Source organism: Mus caroli, chromosome 2 (assembly GCF_900094665.2).
Source record: "Mus caroli chromosome 2, CAROLI_EIJ_v1.1, whole genome shotgun sequence".
Taxonomy (NCBI): domain Eukaryota; kingdom Metazoa; phylum Chordata; class Mammalia; order Rodentia; family Muridae; genus Mus; species Mus caroli.
In genome coordinates, this window is record NC_034571.1 from 14,519,323 (window position 1) to 14,536,891 (window position 17,569).

General features: G+C 43.4%; 1 protein-coding gene across 8 annotated transcripts in view; it reads left to right on the forward strand.

Moving 5' to 3' along the window:
- The first annotated feature begins 13,776 nt into the window (after positions 1-13,776).
- Mllt10 (MLLT10 histone lysine methyltransferase DOT1L cofactor) overlaps positions 13,777-17,569 on the forward strand; it is a 148,775-nt gene continuing 144,982 nt past the window's right edge. For 3 of the 8 annotated variants that reach the window (XM_021156840.1, XM_021156843.1, XM_029473562.1), the window contains exons 1-2: positions 14,221-14,571; positions 14,738-14,897. In XM_021156840.1, coding sequence (XP_021012499.1) covers positions 14,738-14,897 — 160 coding nt within the window. In that variant the 5' untranslated portion in view covers positions 14,221-14,571. The other 5 variants (XM_029473556.1, XM_021156842.2, XM_021156841.1 and 2 more) reach the window with 5 other exon arrangements.

Genomic DNA, 17,569 nt, shown 5'->3' on the forward strand with positions numbered 1-17,569 from the left:
CTTCATATTCAAAAGGTCCAGTTTCCCCTGCTGTGATCTGGCCAGCAGGAGTAGGTATGACTAAAAAAAAAAAAGAAAGAAAGAAAAAGAAAAGGAAAAAAGAAAAAAAAGTCTTAAGAAAAATAAACAAACAAACAGAAATCAGACATACAAAAAGGTAGTTCGCTTGACAAGATGAAGTCTCTCGGCCATGGCTCCCCACCCCCACCCTCATCTTCCTTGTAATTTTCCCAGGAATTTTGAAGAGATTGGGAATTTTAAGAAGTACATCCGGAAATTAAGGAAGTCTATTTAAGAGGGTCTGTAACTCAGGAGGTTGGGATTTGAAAAGTCAGCCCTGGACTACTGTAGCTCTCAGCACAGATGTAATCGCCGCTCTTCAACTTAATCAATGTGTGTACAAACCGCGATGTCTAGTTCTTGCCTTTGAAATCTAAGGCTAGCATTTCCATCCAAGAAATCAGAGCTACAGTAAATTACATTTTTGTCCCTTGAATGAGGGAAGGACCATTGAATGGATCTCGTGATATTTCAGGCTTTAAACGTAACCGAGAGGCAGCAATGAACAATGCCTCGTCACAGCTAATACCATCCACCGACTTGGCTTTCTTTGCATCTGGTTCTACCACACTGAGTTTTTCTCTTTCACTTTCACAGGAGGCCAAATGCACAAGCTTTAAGCAGAAATCTAAGTTTCCAGGCAAAGCAAATACTGGTGTTTGTTGTTTTAAAGTTGAATGACCAGAGCCTTTCTATTGCCAACAACAGTGTTTTAAAATTCCTCCTGATGCACTTATATAGTGCCAGCCCTCTCCATCCCACCCACCCCCCGCCCACTCCCCTCCTCCAGCTATAAGATTTAGATTAAAGAGCCAAACAGCTAAGAAATAGTAAACTAAAAAAAAAAAAAAAAAAAAAAAAAAAAAAAAAAAAAAAAAAAAAAAAAAAAAAAAAAGAAGAAGAAGAAAGAAAAAAGTATGTGTGGGGGCTCTAAGATGACATTTAAAAAGGTTGGCTACAGCATCTTTTTTTTGGGGGGGGAGAGGTCCTTTGAGTTGTTCCTGATTCTTGTTTAGATCCACCCCCCTCTCTTAGTTCCCCTGCACATGGGAGCAAGCTTTAGTAAACATTTCAAATTTATCTTTTCTCTCTACCTTTTAAAACTGAAAATATAGGTGCTTTTGGAAATGAGTACAATACTGAGCATTATTTTTAAACTGAACGTCTAATCTGAGGGATCAGTTAGAAATAAGGCAAAGAACAAGGGGCTTGGGGAGCTATCTCTGTACTACTTAGAAAGTGTCTGTATGCACATAGAGATGAGCCTTTACATTTATACATCGTAAACACGCGTAGTACACATCTGTCTTTTTGTCTAATACATTCTTTTGTTCCTGTAACTTCTCTATCCTAGTGTGTGTTAAGGCTCCAGCACTGGGGGTACACACACACACACACACACACACACTCACAGAATGTGACAGACAGCTTTCTTAGGGACATCAGCACACGTTGCATATCCGGGGTCTTCTCCAGGCACATTGGGGGTCGATCCGATAAAAAGACCCAGCAGAGGCCCCTGAGCGCTTGCACATGAAAGGCAGGGGACTTTAAGATGGATTTGCATGCACACCGGGGATTTCGATCAATAGCTACCAACATTTATGGCTTAGATTATTAATGCGAAAGCTGGTCAAAAGAATAGGGATGAAAAATTAAAGGTATCTGTTATCAATTATGCTTAAAGTTATGCAATAATTTACTTAGTTTGCCTGGATGTGCAGATCCAGATGTATGAAGTACTATTCTTCAAAAGCCAGGGGGTTTCTTTGATAAATTTGTTGACCATGTCAGCTGCCTCTGCAATCAAAGATGAACCCAATTCAGATGATGGACTGTATTCAAATTCTTTTTAAAAGAGGATATATCAACTTCTATGTTTCTCAAACATATGTACATATGTGGGGGGATATGCTCAAATGAACATGTACATATATGTGTATGTGTGTGTAAGTCTAGGGGATAACTGAATTTATCATAATGCATGTGATACCCATTGAGTGTGTTAATGAAATGTGACCATTTACTCAGGTTGGAATACAAATTCTACAGTATCTTGAAAAGTATTCTTGCTTTGAAAACAAAGCTGCTTGCTAAAGGAAAATCCTCTGTAGCAAATACAGTTTCAAGTGTATTCTTAATGTTCACTTATTTCTACATTTATTGTAAAAAAAAAAAAAGCAGCACTTTCAGTTTTTAAAGTGATAGACTGTGATGATCTGAACATATTTGTCTTTACTTATCCCATATGAGTGTGCTAAATCCACCTTCCGATGCTCTATTTTGATTTATTTTCACTGTATTTTATGTTTAAATACCATAGCAATTCAGTCTGACCTCTTTCCTCTGGAGCGAAGTAATGCACAAGGCATTCACAGTCTTTTAAAGGGTTAGCTGGGAAATGCAACAGCAAGTTTACTAATGGGGAAAGTTCTTTTGAAAATCTAAAGGAAAACCTAAGAGTACTTTTGCATTTCTACACTACAACTGTTATATAATTAAAGTATTGAAGGGCATTAAAATAATCCTTTTTCATCCAAGCTCTCCCCCATACATACATAATTTAAATGAGGATCACACACACCACGACCACCACCGGCTAACTCCTCACCATATACATTTGTTTTAGTGATTGCTGGGTACATTTTGTTCAAAGTGAATTCAGACAGAAAAGAGGGAGGAATATCACAAAGGGCCCAACAATGTAGGCACAGTGGTTAGAAGAATAAGAGAAATCTCTTAAACTGTTAACTAAAGTCTAATAATAATGATAATAATAATATAAGTTTAAAATAATAAAGTCTCATATGGCTGAATAGGTTGAAGAGATAGGACAATACAGACTAAACAGCTCTTTAGCTAAACTTATCTGACATCCTGTCTTCTCTCCTTTTTCGGAGGTGAAAATGGTAAGAGGAGAAGAATAATTAGCTAAAATGAGGAATAAACTATAACTTGGCATATTTTCTTTAAACTCCTTTTTCTTCTTTTTTAAAAAATCTCATTCAAATATATCAGGGCAAGTCTTCCAATAGGCCCATCCTTCTGTTCTTAGACGTTTAAAAAAAATCCTGTCTTTAACAGAACTTTGGGACACAGAGTATATGCCATGTTGTCTATTGACCCATAATCAGAATGCAGTGACCTTCTACCCTTTTTTTGCCCCCTGACCCATCTAGAATTCAATGCAGCCTTTATAAATTTGCAAATCCTTGGAGGTAAAGGGGTTTTGTGAGGCTTTGTTCTGAAAAAGCCCTAAGAGTGTGCTTTCTAAATTAGACAAAGGTAAAGCTGGAGACCTTAGTGGATGAGATTTTATGCAGGTGAGCACTAGGCAACCCTTCAGATATGAATACTGAATATTGCAAGCTAAACATTTGTAAGCACAGGAGAGAAGGAGGTTACAGATTGCATTAAATTGGAGTGTGGTACAAATCACTTCCATGATGTAAGAAATGGCCAGGCCACAATCTTCCTGCTTTTCTCATCTCAAGGGCTGTGGGGACCCTAGTGACCAAGGAAAGAATGGAGGGGGGGGGGGCATACACAAGAGGAGGGAAGAAAGGTGGGGGGAGGAGTAAGACTTGATTTGAATCTGCAGCCACATTCCCTTATCTTTCCTGCTATCAGCCAGTTTAAAGGACACCATAATTATGGTAGTGATAAAACAATGCCTGCTTATGTGTGCTGAATAAATAAAGAATGTTTACAGCTTAAGAATCTTTTAATTCCAATTAAATGCTATCAGAGAAAAGCCACTTTCCTACTGCAACTGCCTTTCCCCCCAATTATCTTATTTTGTTGCAATATTTTCCTATGAGACACAAGGAGCTTTCATAAGTGATCCTGAACACAGGGGACAAACTCACAGAATGTAGAGTTCATCTTTCTCCTATTAAACAATACACAGATCACAAGAACCAACATTTAGTGGGGTTACCCACATTTTTTGTTTATTTTACACGGAGGCCAAATTTGGAGAAACAAGTGATTATACTAAGTGTTGAGGCCTAGCTAGGGTCTGCTGAAGATACACTAAAATCCTGAGCACCCAGAGTAAGAGGGAGATGACACAGAAGCTGTGGGATGGTCCCTGGAAAGGGAATCCTCTGGTTCTGTTCCCTTGGCTTCAGCCCAAATCCTCCTCCTCGGAACCCTGGAGCCAATCACTGTCTTCCACTTTCAGCTACTGGGAACACCCAAAAAAAGAGGGAGATTAAAAAAAAAATCACAAGTTTGATTTTATGGATGTGTATCATTTCATATTCATGACATCAGCAAATCACATCATGATCAGATTTAAACGTGGTCAGGAACTCTCATCCCCATCAGGATGATCACTAAATACCACTAAGAAAATTTGGCTTTTAATTTTGTGATTATAGAGTAAAAATAAAGTCTGCTAACTTAGAAAACCTTAGTTTTCAAATCCTGACAATTCCATACTAGTAATTTCCACATAAGTGCTTTGGCTAAAGTTGTTCTACAACATTTCGATTCAAACTTCTGTCTCCTTCTTTTCTCTGTGGTTGTGTTTTGTTTGTTTTTAAAAACACGTGGCAAAGGACATATTATGGAAAATGCACTCATTCCATCAAATGCCTATAGAAATCTGCCCTTTACTTGGACTAAGTAATGATTTGCTGAGCAGAAGCCGAACAACAATAATAATATACTTTCCTTGAAGAAATATTTTGTTTTTATTTCAAAGCAAACTATTTGGTGAGGTGGTACAAAAATCAAATGTTAAGAAAAACAAAAAAACCAAAAAAACCCTTCAGGGTATTTCTAAGTTTTCTGGAGAGTTGCAGGCCCCTTCCCTTTTGAAAGTTTAGAGATCCAATACCCTCAATTCTACTGGCAGAATTAGGTGGACTTAGAAGGTCCTAAACGTGACCGATTCACTAAGGCGGGGGCTACAGCATGCAGCAACGTGCTCCGCAACCTAATCCTACGCTAAAAGAGGGCAGAGAGCGAAAAAAGAATGGAATATAAGCTCTCCCGACGTTCCTAGTTACTTTCAAGGTGGATTGTGTATTTTAAGGCTGATGGGAGCGTCTGGTTTTTGGAGGAAAAAGAAGAGAAGGTAAGTGTTTGTCCTTGTATCCACCAGTTCCTAGAGAAACAATGAAAGAACAAAGGGAACCACTTCCCCCATCTGAACATTTTGTTTCTCTCTGGATTTCAAGGGAAAAGCTTGCAATGGGATACTCTTTCTTAACTGGTAGATTGCTGGGGTTGTTGAACTAAGAATGAGAGCAAAGTTGAGATGCAATGTAAATAGGCTAAATAATAAAGGCTGTGGTGACGAATCTGCACTGCGCCTGGCTCGGCAACTTGCAGAAGTTGGAAAAAGCATGAAGACCCAGCCCAGGAAATAACCTTTGCATACTAGGTCTCGAACTCATTTTTAAACCAACCTTTCTTGTTGTTTAAAGAAGTCTCTGCGCACAGACCGTGTAGTAGGTACTGTTCCGTGGGAAGAGAGTGGTGTTCGATTTAGGTCTAAAGTTGATCTCTATCGCTATCCTAAAATGAGTATTTTAAAAGGAGATTTGATTATTATGCTACTGCTTGCTAACAGAAGAAATGGTAGCGGTGGCTGAGGAAGGAGAGGGATGGTATTTAAATATATTTGCTTTGGGGGTACTCTGTTTATTGGCAAGTCTGCTTTTGTGGATTTGTGTAAGTGACTGAGCGCTCTCTTCATTCTATATAAATGGATCAGCGTGGGGGGGGGGCGGCAAAGACGTCGAGCACGTGAAACTTTTTTCTTTAACCATCCCCCAAGAGGCGACCAAGCCCCCATCCACCCCACCTCAAAATGCGTATATTACCTGCCCTGTTACAGTGACACATGTTTATGTTTATAGTCCTGGTTTGTAGTAGTGTCAAGAGCCGCGGCGAGGGGGAGGGGGACGAGAGGGAGGAGTAAATGCAACCACCCCCACTTGTTGTTAAAGCAAATTTACTGCGTTCTTGCCAGCCCCGTGCGGGGGGCTGGGATGAGTTGAGGGAAGGGGAGAGTTGGGCTGCCTGTTGGCGGCGGAGGGGGTGGGGTAGGCTGAGCAGAGCCGCAACTCAGCTCGTCTCCAGCAGCCCAGTCAATAGGGGAGCACGCTGGCGCGGTGGAAAACAAAAAGGTTCCTCCCGCTCGCTGCGTTCCCGTGGGGGGGCCCTGCGCGCCGGACTCCAGGGCCCTGACCTCTGACCTCGGCTCCCCTCCGCTCTCCCGGTGCGGCGCGGCCACTTTTTACCCAGCATGCCCCGCGCGGGCCGCGCTCGTGTGGAGCCGGAGTCCTTCCTGCTCCTCCAGGCCCGGCTCGCGGCCCCTCCCCCTGCGCCGCCAGCCCCTCCCCCTGCGCCGAGCCCCGCGGGAGGATTCTCCGCCGGGGAACCCCCGCCCCGCCCCGCCCCGCCCCGCCCCCACGCGGGCCCGGGCTGCGGAGACTGCGGCCAGCCAGGCCGGCCGGGCGGGGTGCTGGGCGCTGCGGGGCCGCGGGGGCGGGGAGGGCCCGGGGCGGCGGGAGGCCGGGCCCGCGGCCCAGCCTAGGCCTGGACCTGTTGACTGCCATTGGCCCGCTCGTCCCGCGCCCTCTCCTTGGCCGCGCCGCCCCAACCCTTCCGCAGAATCCGGGGGAGGAAACGGGGTGGCTCCTCTCCCCGCCTCCCTTCAACTTTTTTTTCCCTCTGGGGGTGGGGGGGGACGAGGGTGAGGCCGACCTGCAAACTCCTCGGCCGCCCCAGCCTTCCTCGGAAAGTATCGTCACGCGCGGGCCCGCCGCCCCCTTCAGCCCTCGCTATTTAAGTCCTTCGCCTCTGGCGGCCCAACTCGCGGCCGCGGGCCCGAGGGCCTGCGCCGCCGCCCGCCCGCTCGCCTCCCCTTCCAGTCGGGCTGCTTTGTGCCCTGGAAGCTCCCCGTCCTGCTACTTTCTCCTCAGTCCCAGGAGGCTTAAGATAAAACCCCTGCTTTGCTGCGTCGGCCTGGGCACATCTCTCCACCGAAGGCATTCGTTGGAGAGTTTAAAACTACTGCATTGGGAGGAGGAAATAGGAGTTGGTTGTTTGCTGGTTAGGACGAGCGACGCGCTTCGGATTTTGTTTTTAACACGGCACAGTGTAGTTATAGTTAAACAAAGGTGGTGCTGTATTTCCTTCTAGATTTGGATTTCTGGGGGAAGTCTTTTTTTTTTTTTTTCCCGGAAGGAGACAGCAACTCAGCCTAACGCTGGCAAAGAGACGTGAAGACCACTTCTGGAGACCAAGGGAGAGATAGGAAAAAATACGTTTATAACATAGGAGGGAGGCAACCGTTAAAGCTGGGGTCACCAAAGGAAGCGCCACATGTAGCAGGCGGGGAAGGGCCGGGCCAAGGAGGTGGCAGCGGTCGGGAGGCCGGAGCGGGGCGGCGAGCGAGAAATCCCTGGGCCGAGGCTCCTGGGTGCTCCCATTGTTCCGCGCCGTAGCCGAAGCGTGTGTCGTGTTTTTGCCCGGGGAGGGGGGAGGAATCTGCGACTCCTCCACTTCCGCCTGCGGCCCACGGAGCTCCTAAAGGCTCGCCCTGCCGGGTTTATGACGCTCCGTGGGCCTGCAAGGGGGGGTTCCCTACCGCTGACCTCGTAGAAAGGCGTCTTCACAACGTACTGCTGAATGGAGCCTGCTGCTCACGTTAGAAGGGAAAGCCACATGGATACGTTTTAAAAATCACCACTAGATAAACGACAAATGTGCCTCCCCCGCTCCGTACCGGAATTAGAGCAGATTATATATTTAAAACATAATGTATAGATTCGCAAATGAATGTTAGGGTTCGAAGGAGTTCGGAAAATCACGTTTTTCTGTCCGTATTTGTTACTACTCAGCTCTTTGTTGTGTACAAGAAGTCTGATTTTAAAAGGAAGGGTCCTAACAAAAAGGGGCTTGGTAAGGTGACACGCATTTCCAAATTAACAGGGAATTTCAAAAGGGAAAAACATCCATTATTACTTTAAACCACGGTTTGGAAGTAAAATAAATTTGCAACCCACCCTAAGAAACTGTTTTTCTTTGTGAAGCATGTGAGAAAAGTATTTTTGGCAAAGGTCAGTTTTTTAAAAATAAAGATTTCCAACAAGTGATTCTGGTCATGTAGACAAGACCAAAGTCATCGTGCATGAGGCTCGTGAAGCAATAATTCCAGCCTGTGCCCAAAGCACACTAGGAAAAAGTAATTTGGATTTAGGATTTATAATAGACTTTGCAGAAATTCCTTCTAAAACACTAATTATGAGTCTGTGTATTATGCAGTACTGTTTCCCAAGGTGGATTTAAAAAAAAACAAAACAATTAGAATTGATCTCTGATGGAATATTATATTTACACGTCATCATGAAGACATCATTTGGCAAGAGTTTTGAATTAGAAAAAGAAGTTAACAGCTGATGGGTAAACAGCATGTTGAAAAGACCCTGTAAGAGTCAGCTAAAGGTACTGGACGGTGAGATTTTGCATTTGAAAAGTAGTTTGCATCTGAACACTTTGAATTTACAGGTCTTCTCTCTAAAGCTGCAGTTCCTCCTGGAAAACACTTATTTTAAGGCTCCGGGAGACATTTTATGTCAGAGAAGTCATTTAAAGTATAATTATGAGAAGTATAACTATGGAAGAGGAGAAGATTGAGGTAGAAGATGAAGTAGTTTCAGTCTGATGAGTCTGTTTCACACTTCACCCTTCTTCAGTTTACATTTTTTATTGATAAGCCTTTGACTATTTAGAATAGCTTTGCAGGTTTGGGAGTTGATAGCAGAAGATGAATCTTCTTTACGTCTTTTACAATCTTAGGTGTTTTTGTCTCCTTTAAAGGGAAAAAATTAACTCAGAATGTACTTGTGAGAAAACCAGCAAATGGTCAGGAAAGAAGAGTGGGGGTGGGGACAGAGAGGGACAAGTAGCATTCCTGGCCAGTCTTTGTAAAACCTTTCTTTAATATTATGTCATATTTCCCTTCTCTGCTTAGGCCAAAGATGATTGCTTTTTTAATTGGGCTAAAGTGCCACCACATAAAAATTCCCTACGTTCTGGCTCTCAATTCCACAGTAAAGTAAGACTGACAAAAAGATCTGAGGCTTGTGAGTTTAATTCACCAGGAATGTTAGGCTTCCTAAGAGTCCACTATGGGGTCATGTTGGTCCTTGGCACTACTACTGTACAATGCCAAATATACACATTATTGATTTTAAAAATCTTAGGTGACTAGACAAACAGTTTATTAATTGAAGGAATAAAAATGAATTTGTCAAACTCATTCTTTCTGGGACACAATGCACTTAATTATATTCCTGGGCTTGTTTCTGGATTTAGGAAGGAGTGGCCCCTTTCATAGAGGAAAACATTTAAATCTTAAAAAGTGACCTTCTTTGGTCCAAATACTATTTAGCAATTAAGCTTAATTTGTTCTTTTCTTCTCTTTCTTTTCTTTTCTCTTTCTTTTCAGTTGCAGATATGTCTCATTTCTTTAAGGACTCTTCCATTTCCAAAACTGATTTTCCTCTTAACATGTTGAAAATCGTCACTTACATAATCTTATTGTGTCCTAAAAACTGACAGCAGAATGTCTCTTTAATCACTTTAATTATAACAGAGATGCAAATGTTCAATGTCAGTAAAAAATGGAAAACGGACTCTACATTATATTGATGACTCCCTGAAAAGCCAGTTTTAAGTGTTGTTGCATCACAGGAAAAAGCACAGCTCTGCGTGTCTAAGGGTTATGTAACATCCACAAGCTCTAAAGGCATCCTAGGCAGAGATTCTCCCTATTGGAAATTATTTGATGCTTTATCTCCCAAAATGTAAAAATGTAAGGGTATTACAATTTTATTAATATTTATTTTATAGTAAAAGAAACAGCTCTGAAACCAAACTCAAGGTTAAGTAATACAAACTCTTAGAGAAGATGCTTTGATTTTGGTCTTTGAAAATATTTTAGATTTAGATAACTAGATTTAAATTTGAGAATCACCTCTCTTTCCAAAAGTTACATGCATCTAAAAATAATATTAATTATAATTGATTGTAAGAGACTTTTTCAAATACAGTTGTTGACTTTTACATGAAACGGTGGTTATGCAAATGTACATAGTTCTAAGTCATTTGGTAAATACAGACTCTAACAGGCTCAGAAAGAGAAAAAGTGCATCTTTTCCTTCATATTCTGAATCTAGATTAAAAAACAAAAAGGACAGGAAAACACAAGGGGGCATTTGGTAAGAGGAAGATGACCAAGGGAGGGGGTGGGGCAGGGGGGACTAGAGAAGGGTGATGGGGAGTAAGATGGTGAAGCGAGTACATGCAATAGATGCATGAATAGACCATAATAGAACTCATTAGCTTGTGCAATATATACTAAGAAACATTTTAAAATGCTTATCTTTCATGTCTAGTATATTATTTTTGACTATCAGAAATCTTTGAAGATACTGACTTGGAAAAATTTTGTTAATCATTAGAAATTTACCTTTGATTGTATATGCAAAGTAAAGACTTGCTTTACTCTGAAGAAAAACTTTCAGACTTCACTCATCTTTTTCAACACCAATGTTGAATGTTAAACAAGTGTTTCTGTTGTCTTACTACTTCCAGGGTACTTGCTAGGCACTTGGTAAGGACTAAGATGAGGAAAAAAAAATTATCAAGGAAGACTACCATGGCTCATTAAGTGGAACCTTGCAAAACCCATTAACAGAATTACAACTGAAAACATAATTGAAAAGAATACCCTTTAATAAAATGTGAATATATGATAATACGGGTGCCATGTCTAGGATATGCATCTATAGACACAAAAGCTACTGACTGTAAGTAACAAAACCAGTTTCAAAACTTATTTTAGTTAAAACAGTATACACACACACATACATACATACATACATACAAGTATATACATATATACACACATGTATATATGGGATAAAACTTTTCACAAGAAAGGTAAAAATATAGGTATCAAATGAATAAAGCAACTTTTTACTCAAACTTCATCTGAAAGTGTATGTGGATCATAAGAAATTGTATTACTACTACTACTATTATTATTTTTAGTTGTCCAGCTAATTTATTTGTAAGAGCAATATAGTAAAGTCAAGAAGCTAGCTAAGGAAAGTATATAGTGTTACTACTATAGAAATATTCCCAATGATATAGAAACATACCTTAGTTTTTATTGCCTTATTACAGAAAACAATCTTAGAATAATAGTTATAGTAGAGAGAAGGTGTTAAACTGTAGTTTAAAAAGGACACAAATATGAATAAGGATAACCAAGGCACCAAACACAACTTTAAATATTTCTTTCATAGAATCTACTTAGGTAAATGATTATGGAAAAGAAAATTTAAAAAGTTTGTGTCCAGGTTCAAGACTAAAGAAAATTGTAAGAAGATATATTACCATGAAGTGAAAATACATTTTCCCATTATAGTAGGGTTAGAGGTTACATCATAAAATACTTGAGTTTTTTGTGGTTTGGCTCAGATGATTAGTTTAGAGAAAATAGATGAGCCAGTACCATGTTACACACTATTATGTGAGGAATATTCCAGACAATAGGCTTTTCATTCTTTCCTACAGGTATAAGATATATGTGCATATTTGGGGAATAAGGAACTGGATTTAAATGATAACATTAATATTGAAGTTCTTTTCTAGAAAGATACACTATCAGTCACATGGCAATTTAATTTTTGTATCACTGTTTTTTAAAAATGTACTTGAACTTTAGCAATTATGGCAATTATAAGTTTTACCCATTCTGAGACCTGATAATTAACATATGTGGCTAAATGTTTTTATTATATGTGTGTGCAGTAGGATACGCTACATATCTCATAAAGGACCAATACAGTTTTCTTTTTGTTATATTCTAGGAGTTTTTGGTACACAATGAATGTTCAGTAAATATTTGCTGAGTGAATAATTCACCGCATATTTGAGCTTCTTTATTCTGTCTAAGATTCTTTCTTTGCACTTGATATATTATAGAAATATATCAAATATTGTACACAACAACAACAAATTTAGTGTCTGATACTTGAGTAAAAATGAAATGCCCTATTTATTCCCAGTGTTTTCCCTGATTTTCCTGTCTCTCTATTATAGAATGTTAAAAACCAGTTTTAAATAATTGGACTTCCAGTGTGTCAACCTGTATGCATGTATACAGCTTTCACAAAATTTCTGCTTCAGATACTATTATTTATATATAAGCGTGGCATAAACTGTGCATCTTTCCTATTTTTTAAACACATTTCCCCCCTTTTTTTTGGTAAATGTCAAAACTTCATATAAATGACAGTTTTGTTTTTGTCTTGAAAAGAGCAAGTGTTTACCTACATTTATTAGGTGTTACAGAATGAGGTAAGATACCCTTTTTTTTTTCATACAAATTAGTTCCATCTCAAGAACTAAGCTCCAATGCATTAAAAATAAAATGAAATGTATTTTTAAATTATTTAGTGCATAGGCTTGATTTCAGTGTTTGGGAAGTTCCACATTGATTTGCACCACATTATGAGGCAGAACAGGATTTAGACAATGAACTGACCTCCTTTGTATAAGGGTAAAGGTAAAATATTTGGTACAGTTAAACCAGTATACTTCTGTTTGAAAGTTGCCCTAGCTTTGTACAAGTCATAGTTATGTTAAGAGCATCATAAGAGGTCCAGAAATTTATTACCATATCCTCCTAAAAATGTCCTTTTACTAATCTGTAGTCACCATTTCTAAATGTATTAATATTAAAACAGAATCCTTAGTTTTGTGTACCGTTAGACATATTGTCTTCCTATCACAGACTTTGGTAAATCTCCCATTAGTTTGGATTTCACATAGCTTTTGAATATATCTGCCCACAGATGCTTACATTGTGCTGTATCGATTACTATTCTTACAACTTTAGCAATTATTTTGAAATAGGAAAAGAACAGCCACATTACCCTTTTTGAACATTTTAAAACTTAATATATTTTCTGTGGAGTGCTTAGAACTTGGGGTGTTTTAGCATCATGTAAGTGCATATTCCAGACCATATTATATTGTTAGTTTCTAATAAGCCCTTTGTACTTGTAATTAACCAAAAACCATGAAGTTGCCTTGGAATTGTTTGTCATTTAAATAGCCTATTCATAATTCCCATTTCATGCTAAAGTTTAATGAACGAACACTTTTTGCTTAAAATCAATATTGGGTGTACATGGAGAAAGGATTAGGGAAACATTTTTTGGTAGCTTAAAAACTACTCAGTATCTAGCTAATTAATCTGCTAACATTGATCTACTCTAATCTATATTTTATTTGTGTATTGGGAGGAAGCTCCCATATTTCTCCAATTTAAATGACATCACATTTGAAATGGTAAATTTGGAGAATCGAGCTTAGAGGAATCCTCAATCTAAACTGGGCACCACACTCTCAATGCTGTTAAAACCTTTGGTGACAGGCTAGAACGTGGGTTCCTTCCTCCTTTAGCTGCATTTTTCCAGATCAGACTATTGCGTTGCTAATGCCACCAACCACTTGTATACCTACCAAGCTATAATGCAGTCTTGGGGCTCCCGCTCAGAATATAGCCCAAACACAGGCTTTTTGCCTGTCTGTGGTGCACTTTCATTTGCCACGGGGGCCGAGAAGGTGCGTAAGTGGGCGGTAGTTCTGGTAACACTTCCACTGGGTGAACTTTGGGAAGAATCCAGGACGTGAATTTAATGGGTGGCGAAGCTGCGACAGTACTGTGAAGTTAGCGCGGCCAACTGCAGGAAGCCATGCTTCATTACACCCTTCATGGAAGCTGGCACCCTCTCCCAACCATTGTTACCCGCGGGCCAGTTCTCGAGGCACAGGCCTTCAGGTAGGTTCCCGGCGCCACGAGACGCCCCGGGGGCGCCTCTCAGCGACCCCGGCCCCCACCGCACCCCGCCCCGCCGCGGCCTCTTCCTCATGCGCGCCCCGGGCCCGCGAGGCGACGGCCGCCCAACGTCCCGGCCCTCGCGCGCCCCAGAGCCCTCCGCTAGACTCACTCCGGCCGCGCTGAGCAGCCGGCTCCGCTCGTCCCCCACCTCCGCACACCTCGGCGCCGCCGAGCGGTGCGGGGGAGGGGAAAGCCTGGAGGTAGGCAGCGGCCAGGGGACGCGGCGGCGCGCACGCAGGCCTCGCCTCTCTGGGCCGCCTCCCTCACGCCGGCCGCAGGGCGGGCCGACGCGTACGCCGGGTGACGCTCGGAGGAGGAAGCGCAGCCCCTTCCCCTCCCTCGCCGCCCCGGGCCCAGCGGGAGCCCCCCAGTGCGCCTGTGCGGAGGCCTGCTTGATTATGTGTGCCCTCCTCGGGCGGTGGCGTTAGCGGCCGGGTGGAGGTGGGGAGGGAGGACGCCGCGAAGGAGGAGGAGGAGGAGGAGACGGTGGCGGGGAGGTGGGGGGAGTCAGCAAGGACATGGCTCCTGACTCCTGTGCGGAACGTGAGTGACTGAGCGGCAAAGCCCGAGTGAGCGAGCGGCCGAGCGGGCGGGAGGGAGGGCGGGCGGGCTGGCTGGGACCGGGCCGGGGTCGGTCGATCGGGCTGGCGGGCGGGCGGGCGCGGGGGGCTGCGTGTGGGGAGCTCTCGGTGGCTTGCTTGTGTTTGTTAATGGTCCCCCCCAACTCCCTCTTAGATGGTCTCTAGCGACCGGCCCGTGTCACTGGAGGACGAGGTCTCCCATAGTATGAAGGAAATGATTGGAGGCTGTTGCGTTTGCTCAGACGAGATTGGCTGGGCCGAGAACCCGCTGGTTTATTGCGACGGGCACGGCTGCAGCGTCGCGGTGCATCAAGGTAAACACCCAACCGCCCGCCGGGCCGAACCGGCCCGCTCCCAACCGTCACGGCTCCCCTCCCCCGCCCGGCGGCAACTGCCACCGCTGCCCCTCCCCCGGCCCGCCCGCCGCCGCCGCCGCTCCGCCCCCGCCGCCGCCCCGCCCCGCCCCCGCCGCCCCGCCCCGCCCGGCGCGCAGCCCGCGGGAGCCCGGCGTGGTCGCCGCGGGCTCGGGCCGTGCCCTGGCCTGTGGGAGAAAGTGCGTGTGGCCCGGGCTGTCACGTGACTCCGCGCTCACTCAAGTGTCATTTGGTGGCCGCCGGCGTCGGGCCACGTCCTGCGCAGGGTAGGGTGGGAGCGCGCGACCCGCGCTGGAGTCACGGTGACGGCGCGTGGTGGCTTTGGGAACCGGAGGCCTCCTCCCCCTCCCCTGCCCGCTCCCGTCTGCCGCAGTGTTGTCAGGAGACTTCCTGTGGCGTGGGGCAACCTGCCGCTGAGTAGAGGGAGAGAGAGAGAAGGTGGGCCCTGCCCGCTGCACCCCGAGCTCTCTGGCAGGGACCCTGCTGTTGGGGGCCACTGGGTGCTTCTGCGAAGACAGTGGAAGGTGTCCCTGAGGGAGTGTCTGGGCTGAGCCGACCTGGTCATGGACCCCAAGAAGTAGTGCTGGTGGTGCCCCAAGAGCCTTTGGAGGTCGAGTCTATTTTTGGATGTTCTCATTGGGTGAATGTTTTGGGTACCCCCTTAACCGCCCCCTCCCTCCCACTCCTCCACGGGGCACTCTTTAGCATGTTTTTCTGCTTATTGAAATTTCGGACTGTCCCTTTCAAGTCGTTAGGGAATGGGGGTCCAGGACGAAAGACTAGATAACGTTTTTCTTGGGTGATTCACTGTGTAGTCTTAAACAGATCTACCCTTCCTATTCCTGAAGTTAAAACTGAGTGTTGGAAGGTTTTATTTTTTACTTTTTATTTTTTAAATGAGACAGGGTTTTCTCTGTTGCCTTGGCTGTCCTGGAACATGGCTCTGTAGCCCATATATGGCTTCAAAATCTCAAAATCGGAGATCCTCCTGCCCCTGCCTCTGGAGTGTGTCCTACCTGGGAAGTTTCTGTTTTTTACATAGGAGCTTGCTGTGTAGCCCAGGCAGGGTGCAGACAAGCAACAATCCTGCCCCTCAAGTATGAGAAATGAAGGTGTGAGCCTAAAGGTTTTTTTTTTTGGGGGGGGGATTGTAATGGGAGGGTCCTCCCAAAGGGGAAAGAGGTAAATGAAAACATTTTTGCTTTAATTTTAGTTTTCATTTTCTTGAGTCAGGGTATCATCAGCTCTTGCTGATCTCGAACTCAATTATGTGGACCNGGCTGGACCTAGATTCAGAGATCTGACTGCTTCTGCCTCCAGGGTGATAGGATAAAAGGCATGTACTCTCTATCATGTCTGGAATTTTTGAGAGAGTTTCACTTAGCCCTGGCTGACCTTGAACTCCCAGTACTAGAACTTGAGGCATGCACAGTATTCCTGGGTTATACTGTGCTGAGGATGATAAGCAAGCACTCTGCCAACTAACTNAGCCAAATCCTGTCCTNCANAATTCATGCTTTAAAGAATTCAGTGGTCCAGTTGGGTGGGGGGCATTTAGATAAGTGATGATAATATTGAGACTGTAACTTAATGGGAACATTTGGTTATTCCTGGTATCTTTCAAAGGAGAAAGTTACATATTATTCTTGATACTAATTCCTAGTCTTGGCTAAATGCTAAATGGAGGGAAAATGTATGTCAATACATTTACATAGTTTCTTTTAGTTTGAATTGTGTGTGTGTATTACAGTTTTTAGTTGGGATACCGAATAATGGTTATTATGACATTCTCATCTATATACCCAGTTATACTTTGTTTAAATATATTTTCCCAGTACCTTTTCCCTTCTGCTTTTCTGTCTCGGGACAAGTACTAGCTCATGAATTGGATGGTAATTCATTTTTGTTATGTAATGTTTTCTTGTCACTACAGAAAATGTACATCTAAATACTAACTTTTGCCTTGTAGAGGTGCTTTCAAATAAAAGTGTGTTTGGACTCTGTGATGTTTCTTTTCCTTTTCTTCTTCTTTTCCTTTTGGATACAGGGTCTCATCTAGCCCAAAGTGAAAGTTGGGCATATTGATGAGGCAGGCCTTGAACTCCAGATCTTTCTGCCTCTACCTCCCAAGAGGATTGCAGATGTATGTTACTACCCCTCCCCCCAAGTCACTGATGCTGTTTTTTGACTGGTAGGGCAAACTTATACAGACTTATACAGGTTTATTCAGTAGACAGACTTCTACAGGTTTAAAAGAGATTAGGCATGGTGGCTTAGGCCTGTAAATTACAACTCTTGGGTCAGGCAGGAGGATTCTTTTGAGTTTGAGGCTAGCCTGGACTACAATTCAAGCCCATTAAGTATATAGTTCAAATGAAACAGGTTGGTAGCACACACAAAGCCCTGCATTTATACTTTATCCTGCAGTAAACCTAGCATGATGGCACATGCCTGTAATCATAGTATTGTGTAGGGTAAAAACCTCAAGTCTCTTCCAGGGGTTGAATAGCAAGTTTGAGTCCAACCTGTGCTAAGTGACACTCTTGATTTGTGGGCAATGGTGGTGCACGCCTTTAATCCCAGCACTTTGGAGGCAGAGGCAGGCGGATTTC